General features: G+C 54.1%; 1 protein-coding gene across 2 annotated transcripts; it reads left to right on the plus strand.

Annotated features, from left to right (window-relative positions):
• The first annotated feature begins 562 nt into the window (after positions 1–562).
• Positions 563–21,442, plus strand: PWWP3A (PWWP domain containing 3A, DNA repair factor). Of its 2 annotated transcripts, XM_058537837.1 has the most exons (13): positions 565–1,158; positions 1,754–1,839; positions 2,958–3,028; positions 4,644–5,441; positions 6,563–6,664; positions 9,044–9,114; positions 10,588–10,664; positions 11,672–11,732; positions 13,966–14,041; positions 14,512–14,562; positions 15,477–15,913; positions 17,336–17,424; positions 19,370–21,442. In XM_058537837.1, the coding sequence occupies exons 1-13, from the start codon at positions 1,102–1,104 to the stop codon at positions 19,422–19,424; spliced, it is 2,031 nt and encodes a 676-aa protein (XP_058393820.1). In that variant the 5' UTR covers positions 565–1,101; the 3' UTR covers positions 19,425–21,442. The 2 variants fall into 2 exon arrangements, with proteins under 2 accessions (XP_058393821.1, XP_058393820.1); XM_058537838.1 differs by lacking the exon at positions 14,512–14,562 and having other exon boundaries at positions 563–1,158.
• Positions 21,443–21,836: the final 394 nt, after the last annotated feature.

A 21,836-nucleotide genomic window follows, 5' to 3' on the forward strand; every position in this document is an offset into this window, starting at 1 on the left:
CCCTGAAACCCCCACCCCGCTGCCTGAACCGCCCTCTCTGCTGCCTGAACCCCCCTCTGCTGCCTGAACCCCCCTCTGCTGCCTGAACCCCCCTCTGCTGCCTGAACCCCCCTCTGCTGCCTGAACCGCCCCCTCTGCTGCCTGAACCCCCTCTGCTGCCTGAACCCCCCTCTGCTGCCTGAACCGCCCTCTCTGCTGCCTGAACCCCCCTCTGCTGCCTGAACCCCCCTCTGCTGCCTGAACCGCCCTCTCTGCTGCCTGAACCCCCCTCTGCTGCCTGAACCCCCCTCTGCTGCCTGAACCCCCCTCCTCTGCTGCCTGAACCCCCTTCTGCTGCCTGAACTCCCCTCCATGCTGCCTGAACCCCCCTCCATGCTGCCTGAACCCCCTCCTCTGCTGCCTGAACCCCCTCGTCTGCTGCCTGAACCCCCTCGTCTGCTGTCTGAACCCCTCCTCTGCTGACTGAACCCCCCTGCGCTGCTGTGGTGAACCCCCCTTTGCACAAAGGAGCCCCTCCGCGTCCTCTCCGCTCCTGTTGACAGGCAGGCCGGTCTTTCCCGTTGCTGGAGTGGACGGTCTGCAGCTGCCCCGGCCTTTCAGGGACATGGCAGCCGAGCTGTCCTCCGATTTTATTTCTCTGCTCGATTTTCTTTCTCTGCTCGGTGGTCAACTGGGAACTCCCGACGGGGGGAGGGCTGTGAACTCCGATTGTTTAGTCGCAAGCGCCTCTTGTGCTGGGGTCAGAGACAGGCCTCAGCACAGAGGTGATTTATTCAGGAGCCTTTTAAAAATAATCTAGACAACACCGTGGGGAGGGCATCTGGCTGTATTTTACTTATGAAAAAAATCCGGGCGCCTCCCGAGGTACCGAGGCCAGTCATTTCCTTTTGGCATCAAGCATCTCAGCGCAAGATGACGGAATTGAACCATCTACTTGAGGCTAAGCCCTGCTCACCTTTGTCCTTGAGGGCTGCCTCTGCGCTCCCGGCGCCAGCAAACGATGTTATAAACCCCCGTGCAAATTTCGTTGCAGGGCACAGCGCGTCAGACCTTCAAGTACTTTGTGCCAAATCATTCCCGCTTGCCACATGAGTCTAAATCATGACGGATGCCAAGTATGTCCTCTGCAGATGGAAAAAGCGATCATGGCCTGCAAAGGTGACAGCCATTATTCTGTAATTTCAGGAATTAGAAATGACTTTCGAGTGACAAGTAAAATCTTTATCAGGAGATACCTAGGAGTTGCTTCAGTGAAATAATTGAGCCTGAACAGTTGGCGCTCGGATCTGTTGGCACTGATTCTCATTCCCCATTTAATGGGGTTTTGGTCGAGTGCTTACAGGGTTACACTTCCAGAAGTGTCTTTTTTTCCTCCACACTGAAAAAAAATTCACAGAGTCAGTTATAAAAAGGCATGTAAGGCTGTAACTCAAGGAACTTTCTGGCAAGGAGCCCTGTGATGGTAAATAATGGGAGTCTGTCAGGGAGACGTTCCAGCGGCGCAGTAGGAGGAGTGCTGAGCCACAAGGCAAAACCCCGGGTCCTTGTCTGGGTCTGCCACTGACCTCTTGTGCCTCAGTTTCCCCACCTGCAAAATAACTGGGATTAGACAGGATATCGCTGAAGTCCTGTGGTTGTGTGCTTTAACAACGATCTGTTACATTTGTATTAATGTTGCCACTGCTTCTTACTTTGTGTCAACTGTTTGTTGTATCTTAATAAAAGGATCTTTTTTTTTTTTTTTTAAACATAGGTTTTGGCCAGACCTAAGGCGTCAACAAAAGATAAGAGAAAAAAGGAATTTTTTCTAAATGTTCAAATACTCTCCGTAGACAAAATGTTAAGTGTTGTGTTTTTGTAATACTACTTTTTTTTCTATATGGGATTTCTGATACAGCCCCCTGTCCCCTCACCCTGAAAAAAAGCAAAGTCCACTCTTAAGGCCTTATCAACTCTTTAGTTTTTGTAACTATTAATGCTCATGATAACCGTAAGAGGAAAACAGCTGATTTTATTTTATGTAAATTTGGAAATTGAAGATCTATACGAGGCATTCTGTGTGATCTCCAGAGAGATCAGTACAAAAATGGAATAAATATAAATTATACGCAAGGTAAACTCTCGTTGGGGTTCAAATAGGGATATTTCCTTCCCACAGCTTTACTTGTGTGTCTTTTTTTAGACGCTTGTGTGACAGGCCTATCAATTTTGAAATATTTGATGTTTGGGCCTGTTCCTCTAATAAGAAACTATTAGTTAGTTTTCAAAAGGCGAATAGACGATGTGGCAGCACATTACTGTTCTGCTCTTGATTATCCAGTGATGGAAGGACATAAGATCATTTAGAATGATTAAGATGCCCGGATAGTGTATGATGATGGTACGGGTATGTCTAATGGAAGAATTCCCAACTCTAAATAGAGACGAAAACCAAGTCAGCTCCAGTTACAATTTCCCTGGGTCCCCGTCCCTCTTTCTTCAGAGCTGCCTCCTAAGCTCCCTTAGTCCCCAGCTCGCACTCGCCCTGCGGCTGGGAAGGTAATTGAATACTCAGTTGAAAAGGGAAGCACATCCTTTTAAACTAAAACACACCTGCTGGGCTGTAAACAGCTTTTAGTGACATTATCATCTACTCTGAAAGTCTAACAAAGGAGGTATTTGTGCAGTTGAAAGTAGGATTTGCCTCACAAAAGTCACAATTTGAATTCATTTTTACTGCTAAATCCAGCCAACCTTTTCTGTCTTAAAAGGGAAAAAAAAAATCACATTCGCCAGGGTCCTTCCTGCCTCTAACCTCAGGCACGTGAATTCCTAGTCGGCTGTGACTTCTGGTTTAAGTGGGAGGTTGAGAAGGAAGAAAATGAATCTAATTTCTTTGTCATCTAAAGAAAAACATGTTTGAAAATGTCTTCCTGGCCTTGGCTGGTGGCATATAACGGTTGTTTCTGTCCCTGCAGAATTCGGGTGAAAAGCACGCAAGTCGAGATCCTGAAGAAGTCTCACATTGACGAGATTGCTGACTTATTAGGTAAGAGCACATTTCTAAGGAACCGTTAGGTTTTAACAAAGTAAGAGACAGTTTGGGAGGAGGTAAGACTCAGCTCTCCAGGTAAAAAGTGACCCTGTTCACCATTCTTCCTTTTGTGCAAGGGAACGTGAATTCCCTGAGCTGAAGGAGGGGAAGAAAATGGATCTACTTTCTTAAACCTTTCTAGAATTTGCTCCTAGAAGCGATCCTGTTCTTGACTCCCAGAATGGCCAGCGGCGAGCATCAGGATCGGCTGGTCCCATCCGTGGCCTCCGGGGTGCACAAGACGCGGAATGGGTTCGCTTCCCTGAGGAGAGGGGGAAAGACTTTTCCTCTTTTTTTTTTTGCTCATCCCATAGTAAGACTGTGAAATGGTTGCTGGTCTGGTCTCTGCCCAAGGTTTGAGAAGAGGTTGGTCGTGTATTTAAATTCCGTAGCTGAGCCCAGGGGAGAAAGAACCGTGTGACCGGCATCAGCATTGCTGGCCGCCCATTGTCTGCTGGGGCCGTCGTCGGTGGGGGCGAGGCCGGTCGGAAATGGAACTCAGTGACACCCACCCCCTTTGCATTTCATAGGTGAGAGAGACTTTGAGCCCAGCCACGCTGGGGACCTATCATGCACACACACCACTAGGAAACAGCAACCGCCTCCCTACCCAGTCGCAGATCTGCAAATCCAAACGTAAAAATGCTTTTTCTCTCCTCAAAGTGGGAGTGCTTATCCCATGTGCAAAGAACTGTTTGTCTTGTGAAAAGATTGACCAGAATTCCTTGCAATGGTGTGTATGAAATAGGGTCTATTTTCCTCTTGTCTTTGGAAAAACAGCTGCTGTGCAGAGCAGGGGCCACCCCCACATACCTTAGGTGGTGTCGACCATCACCTCTCGGACGCCATTGTCATTGTTCGCTCAGATCGTGTCGGGGGCTGGTTATTTATGGGTGCCTTTAATATTAAACAGGGGAAAATAACTGTGTTGATTGAGGTATTATGCCTGCTGAGTTGCGATATTGCATCTATCATCTTGTTCAAATAAATAGCACCATATCTGTGTGTTGGAATGAATAAATAAAACTATTGCAGCAGGGAGGTCAGGCTGAAATCTCAAGGCCCATGATGCTCTTTTCTGGCTTTGAAATGCCCTTGCAAAGTAGTATGGAAAATGTACCAGCCCACAATGAGTCCTTTTTATCCGCTAGTCCTCACCCCCACCCCCAGCCCAGAATACATTGGCGGCGGAGTTCTTTATTTAGTTGGCATGGGTTTTTATTGACCCTGATTGAATTTGAAATTGAAGGCTGGGAGAGGATTTGCGAAACATCTGAATACATTTTGCGGGCGGTATTGTTTTGTAACCTGGAGGAATTTATTTCTGTAACCCAATCAGGTTGGGGTCAGTCAGCTTGTTTTATAAAAAACAGAGCCCCACAGCCCTGAATGAACAGCTGTTTTGTAACCTTGTCCTCCTTTGGGAAGATGTAGGTGAGAAGTGTTAGTCCTCTCTTTAGTTACAAAAACTAGCAGTCAAAATGAAATGGCCAAGCTTGTAGAGTGCTCTCTGCTAGCAGTGGCCAGGTATCCAGATGTCACCAGGCTTTGTTTATTTTCCGTCCTTCAGGCTCAAAGAATGAGGTTCACGAGGACCCCCTGGAGGAGCTGACCTACAGACGGTCGCTTCGAGTGGCTCTGGATGTTTTGAACGAGGGAACCAATTCTTGTCAAGAAAGCTCTTCAAGGGAAGAAAGAACTGCTGTGTCTCCAAGAGAGCAGCCCAAGGAACTGGCCTCCTCGCTCTGTGATCCCAACTCTTCATCTTTTCTCCTCAAAGGCATGTCAGGCAGTTGTGGACCTGAGAGGAGGAAACGTGTAGACCAAAGGCTATCAGGTTCACCCGCTTGTGAAAAGGACCCCCAGTGCAAAGTGGACCACAAGAAGTGGTTTGGGAAAAGTGAAATCCCACGAGCCCTGGTGGTCTCCGCAGCCGCAGGTGGTTCTCAGGATGGTAGTGGATCAAGAATACACCAGGAAGATCGGAAGACCCCAAGTAAAAGGGGAAGAAATTCGACACAGGAGCCCAGCTTGTGTCAGAATGCACGTTTACTTTCAGAGGGAGATCCTGAAAAAGAGAGGAAGATAAAAGCAGGCAGCCCGTCGGCCCCTCGCTCGCCTCCTAGAATTGAGGAGGGTCTGAAGGCTGAAGGGCGAGACCCAGGTCTGCCTTTGGGTGGCCCCACTCTGCTCCTGGCCCCGGGGTGCCCGGATGCCCGAGGCTGCCCCTCCAAGGAGCTGTGCCCAGACGGCAGCCAGCGGCCAGGGCCAAAGGGACGCATGACTCTGCGCAGTGCTGCCAAACTCGGCCCACCTCCCCTGCAGTTCCCCGCAGAGGAAACAAGCAATTTTCACCTCCTGGAGGAAGGTAAAAGTCCGTTGGTGGAGCATGGTGTCTCGGTGCTGGGCGAGCCACAGAGGGTGGCTGTGGTTCTCCCACGGCTGGCTTCGGAGCCGGGCACTCGTGTATTTTTAACCAGATCTCGATGAGATCCTTACCAAAATAGATCCAGAGCAGAGATTTCCTAATTCCTCGTTGTTTGTCCCTCCCACTGGGCTGTAATTACCTCAACTGCTCCCGAGCATTTCTGTCTTTATTTTTGTTTTGAAGCGGAGGGAGGGGATGGGGCAGGGGGCCCGTGGCAGAGGCTGGTGGAGCCCTGTTGGCGAAGCAGGCGCCGGGAAGCCTTGTGGCTGTAATGATGCTGCATCTGCTCCCCGGGGATTAACTCGTTCATTCTTAACTGTTGCAGAAGCGATAATGCACTCCCGTTAAATTGGCAGGAATCTCAAAAGTGATTAACTCGCTTAAAAGGCTCCTGACTTTGTGAGGATTCCCGTGTAGATACACTTTTTGTGTGGTTGCAGTCATGCGCTATGAGCTGTTCCATTTTAACAGTGTAGCATCCCACTTATTTTTGAAATGCTAATTCGGAAGTCTTAATTTCTGCGTGGTGAGGTGTCTCCGGATCTCCTCCCCACACACTTGCCACATAGGTCTCTGCCTTTCTTCTAAACTCCTTTCATGAGGTCGTCTCCTTCAAGCATTGGAAGGCCGCAGGGGCCTGATCCGCACGCAGCTCCTTGCCATTTTCTGAAGAGAAAGTGGCTGCACTGCTGCTCGCCCCGTGGTTGCACCCCACTCCCTGTGTGTCCACCGAGCGCTTCAGAGCGTAAAGGAATAGCCACACAGAAGGAGTTCCCCTCAGTCCATTCAACGCCCCGTAACTTAGGTTGCTGCTCCTAACGCTCGCCTTTCCTTTACGACGTGAAAGGCCTTCTCTGTCTCTCTCCCTCCCTCTCTTTCTTGTTTTTCTTTCTTTTAAATGTACTTTAATCGAAGCAAACCCTATTTGAATCTGGCAGTGCGAAACTCTGTGTAACACGAGAGCTTTCCCTTTTGTTGATGGTCACGTATCATGAAATGTTTTTCTTGGGATGAGTCACCAAGACGATGACAATGAAAGTGTAATCTAACATTGTTGGCAGACCGTCAGTCCTCTGAAGAGTCAGTGGAGTTTAATTCCATTAATTCTCTCCTGGAGGCAGAGGAGGAAGATGAGGAGCCACCACGAATCCTTTTATACCATGGTAAGCCATAAGAAGTGCCCCGTGTGCTCTCAGTTGTGACGATCCGCTGGAAGGAAACGTGGGCTGGCGGTCCTAAACCATTTCTGGTGTCTTCAGCTGAAGGTCTCTTGCTGTTGGATTTTTCTCCTGCTGAACCGAGACCTTAACAAGTGCCGTGTTTTCATTCCTCTGTCTGAAGGATAACCTCACAAAGGGAAGAGGGACTCCCTGGGAAGAGACAGCCCAGCCCTTCCTGTTAAGCACACTGCTTCCTCCGTTGGTCCTGTCCCTCAATGGGAACGAAGGACACTGAGGGGACTAGATGGGCATTGTTGGGGTGTGGCCTGGTGGTGCGGTCTGGCGCTGCCTCACAGGGCCTTTGGGGATGGCATTTGCAAGTCTGTCCAGAGAGGCAGGATCTCCAACCTGAGGGACCCCCACCCCCAACGTGCTGTCTGCACCAGGGCAAGACATGCGTGTAAGCGCCACTGACCATCTGCGTGGAAGGATCGGGAATAGAGACCCGCAGATCCCGAAGCAGCAATGAACAGAAATCAGTTTGCTTCGTGAACTAAGGAATTTAGAACCAATTACATTTTTAGACTCACCCCTTAACCATTCATCCTACATAGTCTAGTCTCTTTTTTTTTTTAACCTTTTTATTTTGAAATAATTATAGATTCACAAGATGTTGTAAAAATAGTACAGAGAGGTCTGGGGGACCTCTCCCTCAGCCTCCCCAGCAGCAACATCCTGCAAATCCAGGACGCTGATGTGGGTGCAGCGTGTGGGGCCTCTGCACGGGTCCCGTGCTGCGTGCACGCTCTTGGTGCACAGCTCTTCTTCCCGAACGCTGAGTGTGTTTCAATCACTGTATCAGTGTACTTACGGGTTTGTGTGTTCCTTTTTTTAAGTTAATGACAACTCAGACATTCTTAGTGGCGCCTAGTTACTGTTTACTAGGAGAGACGGGTGTTCACATACTAACCCCCCCCCCCCGAGTATCTAGATTGTTCCTGGGGGACTACAGTGCACATGACGTGTGCTTCTGGGAAATAACTGTAGGATCAGCTCTGGGAGTGGAGCTTACTGGGCCACAGAGAAGGGGCACTGTGCCTTCTTCCAAAAGGGCATTTCTGTCCCCGCCGCCACCAGCCGGGGTCAGGTCACCACAGCCCCGAAAAACCTGGGTGTTTGCTCTTTTCCTGTTTTTTGCTTCCATTTGGTTTTGTTTGTCCCCGGCAGCCTGAACGTCTATCTGGTGTTTCCTGGCTGGCCCCTGAACTGGCCTTCTGGGCCGTGGGCCATTGTCCTCATGGGGGCCGGCAGTCCCTCTGGGGTGATAACCCTTCACGTGTTTGCTGCAAGCATTTCCCAGTTTGCGCCCTCTTTGCTTGGTCTCGTTTTTCACCCTGTGGACCTTTTAGCTGTTAGATAGTCAGGCACTGCAGCTCCCCCTTTCTTCCACAGAGTGTCAGAGCGAGAGGATCTTGGCTCCGTGTGGAGAACAGCCTGTGTTTTCTACGAGTTTTTGTTACCCGATTTTTTAACATCTCTATTGTTTACTCATTCTGGAATTTTTTGGTTAGAAATAGTTAAATTTTGTTCCGAAATAATTTTGTAGTTATCTGATGATTATGTAAATACTTTTTTTTTTCCCTCTTAAGACTCCAGTTACTCAGACAGCTGACCTTCTTAGAAATTAGGTTCTCTTGTTGGGGCTTCATTGTGCCCCATCGTCTCCTTTCTGGTTTTGTGCCACACTTTCTAAAAAAATGTTTTTTTTTTTTGTGAGGAAGATCAGCCCTGAGCTAACATCGGCCAATCTTCCTCTTTTTGCTGAGGAAGACCAGCCCTGGGCTAACATCCATGCCCATCTTCCTCCACTTTATATGGGACGCCGCCACAGCATGGCTTGCCGAGCGGTGCGTCGGTGCACGCCCGGGATCCGAACCCGCGAACCCCGGGCCGCCGCAGCAGAGCGCGCGCTCTTAACCACTTGTACCACTGGGCCAGCCCCTAAAAAAAATGCCTTTTTTTTGGAATAATTGGAGATTTCCAGAGAAGGTGCAGAGATGGGACAGAGTCCCCACCTACCAGCTTCCCGTCGTGTTACCACCGAGGTGACCACGGCACGTTGTCCCCACTGAGAAAGCAGCGCTGTCCCTCGCTCCCCACCACTCAGTGCGCCCGTAATCGGCACTGGGGTCCCAGCGGCAGGAGTTGTGAACCCACCTTCCAGATCCTCGTGGTCTTTAAGCGAATTGTGTCAACATCGAGTTTAAAGAGTATCACGACGATTGTGTTGTCTCAAGCTGTTGCATTTGCTGCCTGATGCGGATCTGACGTATCTGTTCTGTCTTTGTTTTTCTTTTTCTCTTTCTTTCTTTTTAATTCCAGAACCACGCTCATTTGAAGTGGGAATGCTAGTCTGGCTTAAATACCAAAAGTACCCCTTCTGGCCGGCGGTGGTAAGAACAACTCCTCCTCCTTCTAAGGGCAGTCAGATTCCACGAGGTTTTTTCCGCTTGTCCTCAGTGCCCCACAGTTGGACCGGGCCAGTGTTCTCGCCGTTTCATTATTACTGGAAAGAACGATGGGCTTAGCAGCAGGATTGCTGGAGACACATTTACCTCAATAAAGGGAGTTTAGTCATTTTCGCCTCCTTGAGGGTAAGGTTCATAGGTCAAATTTTTACCAAGCAGGCTCTGAAAAACCTGCCTGAAGAAAAAGTCTGCAGTTTGCTCATTTTAAATATTGTGCATTTCAGACTTTTTCCCCGTTGGAGCTTTCTAACTACTCAGATTTTAGGGTAGGGCCCAGGTGTACGTGTGAAAACAAGTATGTGAGATTCTGTCCCAGGCCCCCGGTGTGGTGGATGAGCTTAAATGCAGCCGAATTCTTGGCTCTGCTCTCTCTTACTCCTGGACGTTGTAAATTGTCAGTTTAATTTCTAGGCAGAGGCACCATCCCAGCTCCTCTCGGCCCTCCGTTTGTTCCCCTGCCTCTCCCCCCGGCAGAGACAGGTCTGAGATTCTAGCTGTAGTTCTTGGCTTCTTAGTAAGAGACCGTGGCGGGTAAACCCGGAAGGTGTCTGCAGCAGCCGAGAAGCTTTTGTTGTCTCGTGAGTCTGCTCTGTCCGAGCCAGCGAGGCCTGCTCACACCGACCGGCCGCAGTTCAGGGGGATGGAACACAAGCCTGTGCCGCGTTTGCTGTAAGACACGCGGCTTGAACAAGTGGACAGGTGAAGAAGATTTCAGTGCAGGCGCTGGTGCAGTCGTGGGGGGCCGTTTATGGGGGCCTTGTGCTCCCTTGAGCACTCGCTTCCCAGGAGGCGCCCGTGTCCCCCCATTTCCCGGACCTTCCAGCCCTCTCCTTGTTCCCACCACTTCCCCGGGGGCCCTGCTGGTGCACTGGTCACCAACGTGACAGATTCCTGGGGCGAGAGAGTCTGCGGCCACGTTGGCCACGTGAGGCGCTGCAGAAAGGGGGGCCGAGCGAGGAAGGGGGCTGTTGGAGTGGGGTGCTGCCGCCTCTGTGTGCCCTTGCTCATCCTCACCTTCCTGAGCTCGCCTTGCTCATCCCACAGATGAGAATGGGCCTGCCCTGCAGAGCCACTGGGAAAATCAGCTGGACGATTTGGTAAAGGGGTGATGGGCAGCAGTATGCAGTTCCCTTTCTTTAAAAACAAACCACACCACCCCCTGTCTGGTTCTGCTCGGTTGTGAATCGAGCTCGAGTGAGGCGTGGGGCACAGCTCGGGCAGTTTCTGAGCGTCCGAGGGTGTTAACAGCCTCGGTCACCCCCGAGCCGCCAGCGTTCCGGGTCACACGTGTCAGTCGTTCACCAGAACACCCAAGAAGATGGTGTCAGAAGAGTGTTTTAAAAACCCACATCCTCCTCCTGGGTTCTCGACACTTTGTTTTCTTGGATTTGCTGACAGGTCAAGAGCGTCCGGCGAAGAGAGAAGAAAGCAAGCGTGCTTTTTATTGAAGGGAACATGAACCCAAAAGGGAAAGGGTAAGCCCATGTTGGTCTCTGCTCTCTGAGGATGGCTCCCAGGTGCAGGCCTGATGCGGGGGTGCTGGCCCGGGGAGCGGGGTGCAGGACTCCGGAGCCCCGCAGGGTCCACGTGCCCCCTGTGAGCCGCCCCCAGGAAGAGGACTCCAAACACAAGCAGTGTTTAAAGGAACTGGTCAAACAGTCCAGTTTTCCAAATTTCATTTTATTGTTTTTTTTTGCTGAGGACGATTTGCTCTGAGCTAGTGTCCGTGCCAGTCTCCCTTTATTTTGTATGTGGGCCGCCATCACACCATGGCCGCTAACAGAGCTGTGTAGGTCCACACCTGGGAACCAAACCTGGGCCGCCAAGGTGGAGCCTGCTGAACTTAACCACGAGGCCACCTGGGCTGGCCCCAGTTTTCCAAATTTTGTTTGCCAGCTTTGAAAGGCAATCCAGCCTGGCACTCATTGGATCGCCCTCAGTTTCCGCAAACTAGCAAAATGTGGTCACCGCAGGGGCCGTGAGCAGTGACCTGCCTCTGCCTGAGTTCTGCCGTTTGGCTGGTTGCCCGGTCATTCTCTCCTAATCCTTAATCATGGGATGAAAATGCACTCAGATGTATCTGCCTGCTCAGAGCGGCTTTTTTAAAAACAACTGCCCCGCGAGTTTCGGAGGGAACGTGCAGGGTCGGTCTGCTCTGACCCTCTGGCACTTTGGTGTTGCCTCCGCCTCCTACCAGTGGCCGGGGGGATGGAGCGAGGACCAGGCCCGGGGTCTGCCTGTCCTGAACGGTGGCCCAGCCACATCCCCCTAGGGACCCACTCAGGGCGTCCCTGTCGCTTCCGGGGCCTGGCTCCAGGGGGCTTCCTCGGGCCGCTGGGGACCACAGTCGCGTTCGATAAATAAACGGATGCCGGCAGAGGCGCCGGGGGCCCCCACTCGTTTTATCAGAGGAAGGGGACCTTTTTTAGGTCCCGAGAAGGAGTTCATTCACGTGAACCTTTGCCTCTCTCTGTCCATCCAGTATCACCGTGTGTCTTAAAAGACTGAAGCACTTCGACTGTAAAGAGAAGCACGCTCTGCTGGTAGGTGGACCCTTATTTGTGCCTCTCTGAGTGGCTGATTCGGTGACTGGTAACGGGGTCCTCTGCGTCGCCTGTGAAACCATGGCTGGTGTGTGCATGTGAAGGTCGTGGGAGTCAGGGCAGAGCATCTGCCGGGCTGGCTCTGGCCGTTATTCTGGGGGATCACGGCACTGGGGTCTCACCACCACTCTGGGGGCTGCCGGCGCAGAGCACAGTTTGCCCAGGGCCGTGGGGTGAGGTGGCGGAGAGCCCAGGCGCGAGGCCCACTCCTTCTGGCTCCTTGTGCGGGCGATTGTTCTGTGGCCGCCCCGCAGGTTGGGGTGTGGTAGACCCCGGCTCCTTGGAGTGGGGGACCCCACCCCACCCCAGTACTGCGAGCACCATGGGCCCGCAGGTGTGCGGAGGGAACCTGAGCACCTGTCCGTGTGGGTAGCGACAGCGCCCTACCAAGAGCTCTCTGTGCTCTTCAGTGGCTGCCGCCCCCTCGGTTCTGTAATCGGCTTCCTGTCGTACACTGAGTGCACGAGCCACAGGGAGCTGGTCCGTTCAGAAACGATGTCTCTTCAGCTCTGAAATGCCAGCTTTCAACGCAGACCGAACTGGCCAGGTGGGGAGGGTCTGTCAGCCTCCGCACAGTGTGGGTGTTGCCACGGCCGGTCAGTGGGGCTCCGGGCTCGTGTCATGGTGCCGCCTTCCTGTTGGGGAAGCTGTTCCCTTACGCTGTGAGTGGGATCGTGGGGCTGGGGGCCGTCTAGGGAGCCTCCTGCTGACCGGCTGTGCTGTTGCTCCAAGGGCAGCAGGCCACGGGCTTTGGGGGTGGGCTGGTGTTGGGAAGGCTGGCACCCAGGCGGGACCCCAGCCTTCAGCAATGTGCGCGTCTCCACGACGTGAGCCTTGCTCCCTGTCTGTCTCGTCTGCTTGAGTTTGTTCACTGCAACTTCTAACCCGCCACCAGCGCTGGGCGCCCAGTCCCCGCCAGAATGCCGGTCAGCGGGTCTGGTTCTGGAAGAGGGCTGGTGGCGGTTGGGACAAGCTGCCACGCTCCCCGAGGTGCAAATCCATGAGCATGCGGAGCCGACAGCCCAACTTTCCGGGGCCGGGGGCATTGCCCTGACTCCTCTCAGCCCCTTTGCTCTCTGGGGGGTCCAGGTAGCCATCCCAGAAGGGAGGGGTGGGCAAAAAGCAGAGCAGGACTCGTGCCTTGAGGCCTGTGTGCCTTAGACACATACAGAACATGTTTTGTCACAAAGCAGCCTGGGTTACGAGAAGATGGTGCACGGGCCTCCCTCTCGTGATGCAGATGCCTGGAGGGTGTCCGCTGGCCACCTTCCTGTCCTCTGAGAAATGTTAGTTCAGGTCCACTCGTGAGGTGGGGTGCGGAGGGGAGACCGAGGGGCTGGTCTACTTGAGTGGCAAGAGCGTTGCCTCCCAGGAGGGGCTGTTCCGCCTGCACTGGGGGTGTTGATGGATCGGCTCTTGCGTCCTCTGCGGGCCCTTGTGTGACCATCACAGCTTGGTGATGTCTGTAGGGCCCCGTGTGTCTCCTTCCCTGAGGAGCCCCACAGGGCGCTGTCCTAGGTGCCGGTCAGCAAGCCTGGCTGAGGCCCTGAGCCCCTCTCAGAGCTGCCCGCTCTGCTGCCATCCCACGCCTGCGGCGACTGCGGGAGGAAGGCTGGGCTGAGGTGGCGGTACGCAGGAAGTGGGTCTCAGCTTAGCCTCAGGCTTGTGGTTCCTAGGAGCTCGTGGTCCCAGCTCGGGGATCCTCACTGGGGCTTCTCACCAGGGTATTGTCCTTGGTTTGCTGGTGAGCACTGGGAGGCCGGATGGGTCCCGCTGCGGGTGGCTGAGTGTCCCTCCCTCCTGGCTGACCCTGCCGTGTTCTAAGTGATGGGCATGAGAATGTCTCGTAGAAGGATTCATTTCACACAACTGTTAAAGTCTTTGTGTGGTTGCCACGTAGGCTGCCTTTTGGGGTGTTTTTTGCTTTCCTGTACTTAGAGTCGGCGGTTCACTCTCTCAGCCCAGAGCGATCGGCTCACAAGTGACCATATTCTGAGCAGCCCAGCCACATACATAGGCCTGGACATGCATTTCCCGGTCTGGACTTAGGAGCCCTGAACGGGGGCATCTGCTGGGTCCCCTTTGTGGGTGAGGGAACTGAGGATGCAGAGGGAATGTGGGCAGTGCTCCCTGCAGCCTCCTGTTCACGTCCGCTGTCTGGGTCTTGTTACAGAATGAAGCCAAGGAGGACTTCGACCAGGCCATCGGCTGGTGTGTCTCCCTGATCACCGACTACAGGGTCCGGCTCGGTACGTGGGGCCTGCGTGCCCTCGGACAAAGGGATCAGGCAGGGATCAGGTGGGGTCCTCCTCTGAGGACCCCTGAGTGTGAGGGCAGAATGAGGCACGTTCCCGGTAGCCGTCTGGCCCGGCCCATGACAGCCTCCTCCCTAAGAAAGGCAGGTGGGTAGGCGCCCGGGCAGAGACCGAGATGCTGGGGAGAAGCAGAAGACGGGGTTTCCTGTGAGTCAGAGGTGGTTTCCGTCCACCCCGAGCCTGGCTGCCAGGAGTCTGTAAACCGTGGTGGTGTCAGTAAAAACGTCCTGGCCTTTCTCCGTGCCTCTGGGGACCTCGCGGCTGCTTTGACAGCAGTTCTGTGTCCCACTTGCTCTCCCCTGGGAAAGGGTCTGCTCGGGGCTTGGACTCGACCCTGCAGGTATTTCCCGGGTCTCTCCTCCTGCATGTAAACAAGGCTCTCTCCCCTCCTGCCTCCTCTGCAGGCTGTGGTTCTTTTGCCGGCTCTTTCCTGGAATATTATGCGGCCGATATAAGTAAGTCCACCAGCACCTCTTGAAAAGCATAACCTGCTTTTAGTCCTTCAGAAGCAACGGTCTTCCAGGGGCCAGCCCCGTGGCGTAGCGGTTAAGTGTGTGCACTCCGCTGCTGGCAGCCCGGGTTCGGATCCCGGGTGTGCACCGACGCACCGCTTGTCAGGCCACGCTGTGGCGGCGTCCAACATAAAGTGGAGGAAGATTGGCTTGGATGTTCGCTCAGGGCTGATCTTCCTCACCAAAAAAAAAAAAAGGAAGCAATGGTCTTCTGTGTCCCAGGCTCTGGAGGAGATGTGTCAGGCAGAGGTGATGTGGCGTCCCCAGCCTGTTCCTGGATCGCAGACCCAGGCTGTGCAACCCGCCGCAGTGTCCACTGGGCACCCACAGTCTCGTCTCTCTGCCGTGGGGGCCGGGACGGCGGTTCCGCATCCTCAGTGTCGACACTGGCCCCCGTCAGTGCTAGCGGTGACACGCCGAGGATTTTAAGACTGTCGCCTGGATGCTGAGACGTCTGAATGGCGGCACTCTCCGTCTGCCTTCCCTGTGGCTTGGCATTTTCAGTTAGCTGACAGCCACTCGGTACCCCGTTCCTCTGGTCGTTACAGAGTGGACACAGAGGACGTGATGCTGCTTCGGCGGGGCTGGGGCAGGTGGGGGCTGGGCTCTGCTCTTTCGGGTCACACTTGGCTGTGGGGCAGAGCTGGGGACAGAGGTGCGGGATCCCGTCAGAGGAACGGCCCTGTAGGACTGGGGCAGTTCTGCGCAAGGGGCTTATCGCAGACGTCGAGGCCCCATGGGCCTCTCCGCCACCCCCAGGCTCCGCGTGATTGCTGAGGGCCTCACAGTGAGCGAGGGGAGGCTGCAGGGACCCGAGGCCAGGCTGGCAGTCCCACGGACGTGCGCTTCCTCTGCAGGCTATCCCGTCCGCAAGTCCATCCAGCAGGATGTGTTGGGGACCACGTTCCCTCAGCTGAGCAAAGGGGACCCGAGGGAGCCTGAGGCGGGGAGCCCCCAGGGCCGGAGGCAGCCGCGCAGGAAGGTCCTCCCTGACCGGTCGCGGGCCGCCCGGGACCGGGCCAACCAGAAGCTGGTGGAGTACATCGTGAAGGCGAGGGGCACCGAGAGCCACCTGCGGGCCATCCTGAAGAACAGGAAGCCGTCCAGGTGGCTGAAGACGTTTCTGAACTCCAGTCAGTACGTGACCTGCGTGGAGACGTACCTGGAGGACGAGGAACAGCTGGACCTGGTGGTGAAGTACTTACAAGGAGTCTTCCAGGAGGCGGGCAGCAGGATGCTGACACGGATCAGCGGCGATAGGATCCGCTTCATCCTGGATGTCCTTCTGCCCGAGGTGAGCGGCCGGCGGGGGTGGCTCTGCACGTGGAGGGTGGGGGTCTGCGGTGAGGGCCCAGCTTTGCCTTGGCAGGGGGGCTGCAGCGGCCACGGGGACCGGGCGGTTTGGTGCTGAGACGCTCAGTGTGGAGCCCGGCCCCCCGTGGGGTTTGAATCTCACCACCAGCTTTGGGGGATGGGGGGTGTTCCCACAGCGTTTGCCTGTGGGAACCGTTCTGGAATACAGGGTGCTCGGGCAAAGGGGGTTTTCACTGCTCAGTGCACTTCAGCTGGGGCTCGGGCTGGGCAAGGAGTCAATGCCACCCCTCCGATTCTCTTGGAGGTTAGATGGGCACTGCCGGGCATCTATGCGCGTTAGAAAAGCGTTATAAAACTCAAAATTTGTGAACTGTATTGTTGTGGTACGTTTCAAATACATACAGAAATAAAATGACCTCATGAGCTGTTATGTGCCTGTTACTTGGCTGGAGTAGTGACCTCACTCCATCTGTACCCAGTCCACTCCCCTGGATTATTCTGGGGTGGGAAGGGACTCAAGTATTTTTTATCCATAAATACTTAAGTGTGTATTTCTAAAACAGGCAGTCCTGCCCCAGGAGACACTGGGCGATGTCTGGGGACATCTGTGGTCCTCACGACTTGGGAAGTGCTCTTGGCATCAAGTGGTGGGGCCAGGGATGCTGCTCAACCCCCCCACAGTGCCCAGGACAGCCCCCCAGAGAATGACCCGGCCCCAGTGTCCGCAGTGCCAAGGGCGAGACCCTGCTCTAAACTATAAGGACTCTAAAAATACTTTTTGACATAACCACAGTACTATTGTCTCATCTAAAAAAATTAATAATGATTTCTTGATATTAGATGTCTGTTGTGTATTTAAATCATGATGATTGTACTTTCATTCGTTTTTTTTATTTATTTGTTTATTTTATTTTGTGTGTGTGTGAGGAAGATTGGCCCTGAGCTAACATCCGTGTCCATCTTCCTCCACTTTATATGGGACGCTGCCACAGCATGGCCTGACAAGTGGTGCGTCGGTGCGCGCCCAGGACCCGAACCTGCGAACCCTGGGCCGCCACAGCGGAGCGCGAGCACTTAACGGCTTGCGCCACCAGGCCGGCCCCTCATTCGTTTTTTTTACAGTAAACAATTTTCAAAACCGCACTTGTTGGTTGGGATCCTGCCTTTCAATCTCTGCTTTTAGTAACGTGGACTCTTGTCTCTAGTCCACGGATAACGTTATTGATGTAATTCAGAAACTTCGCTGTAAGCAGAGATTTCACGGATTCCGTACGTGTGTTTTGAGCCATAAACCGGGAAGTGTCCGGAGGCTGATCTGTGGTTGAAATGGGCCCCCTGCAGATTCCTCGGAACGTGCTGTGCTAGGCCCTGCCCACGGTTGACTCGCTCTGCCCTCTTGCAGGCCATCATCTGTGCAATTTCTGCAGTCGACGAGGTGGATTACAAGACGGCCGAGGAGAAGTACATAAAAGGACCTTCACTCAGCTACCGGTAGGCCGCTCATAGCACTGTTCCCAAACCGTTTGCAGTTTGTTTTCACAGGCTTGTATTTCCACACTCACTGGTGTCGTGACCCCCTTCTTGACACGCTGGTCCAGACGCCTGGTTGGTAAATGAACCACGTGAACTTGAAAATGTTTCATGTTAGCACTTGGCCAAGGAATCGCCCGATGTGAACGTTCTTTCCTCCGGCCAGTGTGGGCAGTGGGCCCAGGGCCTCCAAGCTGGTCGCAGCGGGCAGAGCTGGATGCAAGCCCAGGCCCCGCGTCGCCGGCCTGCAGGAGCGCCCGGGGCTGACCGCCGGACACGTGCTCGGGCCTGCTGTGCCTGATCCCTTCTGCAGGCGCTCACGTTTGCGTTTCGCACTTTCTCCCCCTCTTGCTCCAACGCCGTGGCTATTTGAGAAAATGCAGCAGGATTAGCAGCCACAGTCACCCTGGCCGGTTCCTAGCTGGTCAGAAGAATGCTGTGATCAAGATGTTTCCCTCACATCGAGTGTTTAGCCACCGCTGGATTTTTGGCCCCCAGAGCCCCTAATCCGTCTCTGGGCGTGCTGCCAGGCCTGGCTGGGAACAGGCGCGGCCCGCGTGGCACTGACAGGCTGAAGACTCAACTAGAGTCACAGGCCAGGGTCTCCGTCCAGGGCTGAGTGTGCACACCATCCCGGGACGCTTGATGGTAAAGACTCACGGTCCCCAGGAGGCCTGAGTCCTTCCCGGGTGGGCCCAGGTGTGTGCCAGGGCTGGTAGGAGGCCGCCGACTGGGCTGCAGTGGATGGGAAAGCCTGCTTGACTGTCCACAGGAGAGTACATTTGGCTCTGTGTGCAGGAGCTTTGATCCAGCTGAACTGACCGGACGAGAAGGGCCTTTGGAAACAGAGACTTGGCACGTCTGTTCCTAGAACTCGAGTCTGGCCTGGCACCCCGATAGACGAATAGCGAACGGTGATCCTGGCAGGGTGATGTCGGAGCTGGCCGTCTCAGCTCCGGCCAGCCTCCTCTTCTCCCTCCCTCACGTCCTGGAAGCTGACCATTCTGCTCCGGTGATGGCGCCTCTCCATCTGCGAGGTTTTCTTTTCGCAAGGAGCTGTGTTCCAGGTTCCCCGTGTCACAAAGCGTTACGAGTCCTTGGCAGCCTCGCCCCGCTGTGAACGTCTCAAATGCACCGTAGACAGGACGTTCAGCGCGCTCTCAGAGAAGGGGATTAGATTGAACACGCAGGCCACCGTTTGGTTACCCGGGGGACGTGGGCTGAGTGGCGTGATGAGTGAGCGGCGCTGTCTCTCCCCTCGGCCCCTGTTTCCAGGGGCGCAGTCTCTCGTCATGGGATCCGTTCGCCCCGACGTCGGGAGCCATTTGTTCACATCCCCCTTGTCCCTGTTGTAGTCGTGTACAAACCTGGCTTTATTTAAGTCCACGCTGTATGGTTGTACCGTAAGCAGTCTTGGCGCTGTTTCCATTGTGGTCATTCCTAAGGTGACCTTGTATCTCTTCTCCTGCCAGGGCATACTCGCCAGTATCTCGCCCACCGTCTGGTGTTTCTCCAGGTCACTTTCAGAATAGGTGTTCCCTGCTTGTCTCTTTCTGTCCTGGGAGGGGTGGCTAGCCAAGTAATTGTTAATATAATTTTTTTTTTGACAGGGAAATTGCCTAAGAACAAGTTGATATTTCACACTCTTTTATTTAAAAAATTGTTTTTTCTTTAATTGTAATAAAATAGCAACAACGTAAAATTGACCGTCCTCACCATTAAGTGCACAGCTCAGCGGCCTTAAGCACATTCACTTTGTTGTGCAGCCATCCCCACCATCATCTCCAGAACTTTCCTTCCTCCCGAACTGAAACTCTGTCCCCATGAAACACTAACTCCCCTGTTTCATGCCCTTTAAAACTGGATTAATTACTAAAATGAAGTTATCGCCTTTTGTTTCCTGAAGGGAAAAAGAAATATTTGATAACCAGCTCCTAGAGGAAAGGAATCGGCGATGCTGACACCGGAGGAGGCTGCGCCCGCGTGAACACGCCGTCTGCCGGTAGTAAGCGCTGCCGGTGCCCCGGTCTCCGGCCAAGAGCACCTTCTGGAAGTTGGGGACTGGGGGTGTGTTTCCACGGCTCTGAGAAGTCGATTTCGTGAACACGCCAAGACCCGGTTCTCTTTTCCTGGCTCTTTTGGGAAAGTACAGTTCCCAAAAAACCCGAAGGTTTTTCAAAGGACAAACGTGCATTTTATTTTGTTTTATATCATTACTTGTGACTGTATCATATAGTTTAATATAAGGTACACGTGTTATTTTGTGTTAAAAAGCAGCGTATCTGATATTAAACAGGCGTTTGAGAGAGGAGTCTGATGTGAATGACAGCTCCAGGAGCGTCAGTGTATTTTTCGTGGTTTCCTCTCGATGGTTCCTAAATTTGCGCTGCCCGTCTTAACGTTTGTGAAGAAAACTGGTGTTTGTAGGAGACAGAACAGAAGACAAGCTGCCCTCAGGTTTTAGCGTTTGCTATGATTGCTTGTGCAGGAGGACATGGACGTCAGTGGCTCCAGTGGCCTTTCTCCGCTCCGTCCTGTGTGGGGACCCCGCAGACGCCCCGTCCCGCCTAGGTTTCCGTGCACAGCCGCGTCTCTCCTGGCGCCAGCGTTGTCACCACCCAGCCAGCCCCTGCAGTCTTGGTCATCTGCCCGGATAGCTGTGACGATCCCGCATGCCCGCCGCTGCCACCGGGGGCAGCCGACATCACTGTGTGGCCGTGGAGTCGCAGCATAGGGGACACGAGCTCATCGCCTGGGCCTGGCGTCTGCAGAAACGAGGCCATTTTCTGGAAGGCAGGCTTGAGTTCCCGCCCAGGGCACAGAAGGCAGGTCTCCGCCGGTGAGTCGCCCGACGCCCGAGGGTCCCCAGCTTGGGCTCCTTGGAGTCAGCCATGTGGAGGCCCGTGACTCAGTTTTCCTCAGCCAGTCCTCAAACACGGTCATAGAAAGTCTAAGTCAGAGCCACACGCCACTGAATTATTCTAAGCTGATGCGAGACTGTATGTGGAAGTAAACATTGGAGAGGTTCATTTTGAGAGCCTGTCCCGTCTTCTCCACCCTGGCTGCGTTGTCACGCCTGGCAGGGGTGGTGGCCCCACTGTAACGACTGGCAGCTGCGTGTGAGGAGGGACGGGGTCCCCTCACCTGACAGCCGGCACCACAGAGGAAAGTTGGAGTGAGATTCTCATGGGACGTGGTGGGGGCACGTGAGCCCCAAGAGGCTGGTGTCTGAACAGGAAGACACCGCAGAGACATCTCCGGTTGGTTCGAGACTGAGATGTTCCAGAGACGGCGTGCTGACCTCGTTGCCCAGAACCCCGCAGGCCATCTTCGTCCTAGTTGATTTTGCTCAAATCGAAGAGCAGAGCATCCAGGCACGCCCGGCCCTGGCGGTTCTGCCTCCGACCCTCCCGGCTTGGCCCTCAGGGTGTCCCATCTGGGGCCCAGGCTCGGGAGGGAGGGGCTGGAGGCGCTGCGGTGGAGGCCGCTCCCCATGGCTGGCCATGTGCAGAGCCGAAACCACAGAGGGACGATGGTTCCTCACCCGACGGAAAGGCCCCTGATGCCGCGTAGCCCGAAGCCTCAATGCGCCAGTCTGGTTGGCACCTGGCCCTGCTCTGGTCACTCTTCCTGGGACACAGAGAGAGGGCCCCATCCCCAAGGAGGATGGCCCTATTGGCGTCGCCAAAATGGCCTTGCTTCCTTCCAGAAAAGTCCGACTGCACTGTCCACCAACAGCAACCCTCATTGAAAGTGGTCGGTAGCGCGAGCAACGTCCGCCTTACAAACATGAGGGATGTTCTCGTGGGTCGTGGGTTAGAAACATCCATGAGGTTTTGTGGAAACCCAGTGGTTCGTGTGGGAATATTCCATTGTTGTGAAGTATTTTTATATCTGTTTCTTTGCTAATCTTTGCCGTGTTCCTAAGCTTTGATTGTGGAATTGAACTATTCAGGCTGGAATTAAATGTCGTTTTGGAGCTCTGGCTTTTCTTTTCTGAACCCCACACATGGTCTACCTTGGGCCGGCTGCGCCGTCTCGGTATGTAACTTTCCGGAAGGATCCGTCCCTGGGTGCTTGTGGGGGTCTGCCCCCCAGCCCTATTCCCACATCAGCCTGAACAGAGCAGATGTCTGTCAGACACACGCTGCGCTGATCAGCTGTGCTCCATGCTTCTGATGTGCGCCCCACGCCACATCCCGGTCCTGGGCCCCAGCAGGTGTTCTCAGCTCTCGCTGTGGTACTGTTCTTGTGGACTCGGAAGGTGACTGTCTTAAAATTTTCTCCTAAGGCCACTGGGGCAGACGGTGGTGGGGTGGGTGGGGGTCTGTTGACGCTCCAAATTGATGGCTGGGCAGTAGATGAGGAAGTCA

This window comes from Diceros bicornis, unplaced genomic scaffold, assembly GCF_020826845.1.
Source record: "Diceros bicornis minor isolate mBicDic1 unplaced genomic scaffold, mDicBic1.mat.cur scaffold_67_ctg1, whole genome shotgun sequence".
Taxonomy (NCBI): Eukaryota; Metazoa; Chordata; class Mammalia; order Perissodactyla; family Rhinocerotidae; genus Diceros; species Diceros bicornis.

Bases quoted from the DNA above. Each gene is read 5' to 3' on its own strand.
- PWWP3A (XM_058537837.1), top strand. From the start codon at position 1,102: ATGACGGATGCCAAGTATGTCCTCTGCAGATGGAAAAAGCGATCATGG. The intron at 3,029-4,643 runs GTAAGAGCACAT...TCCGTCCTTCAG, and splicing joins CGAGATTGCTGACTTATTAG to GCTCAAAGAATGAGGTTCAC. The intron at 14,563-15,476 runs GTAAGTCCACCA...CTTCCTCTGCAG, and splicing joins ATATTATGCGGCCGATATAA to GCTATCCCGTCCGCAAGTCC.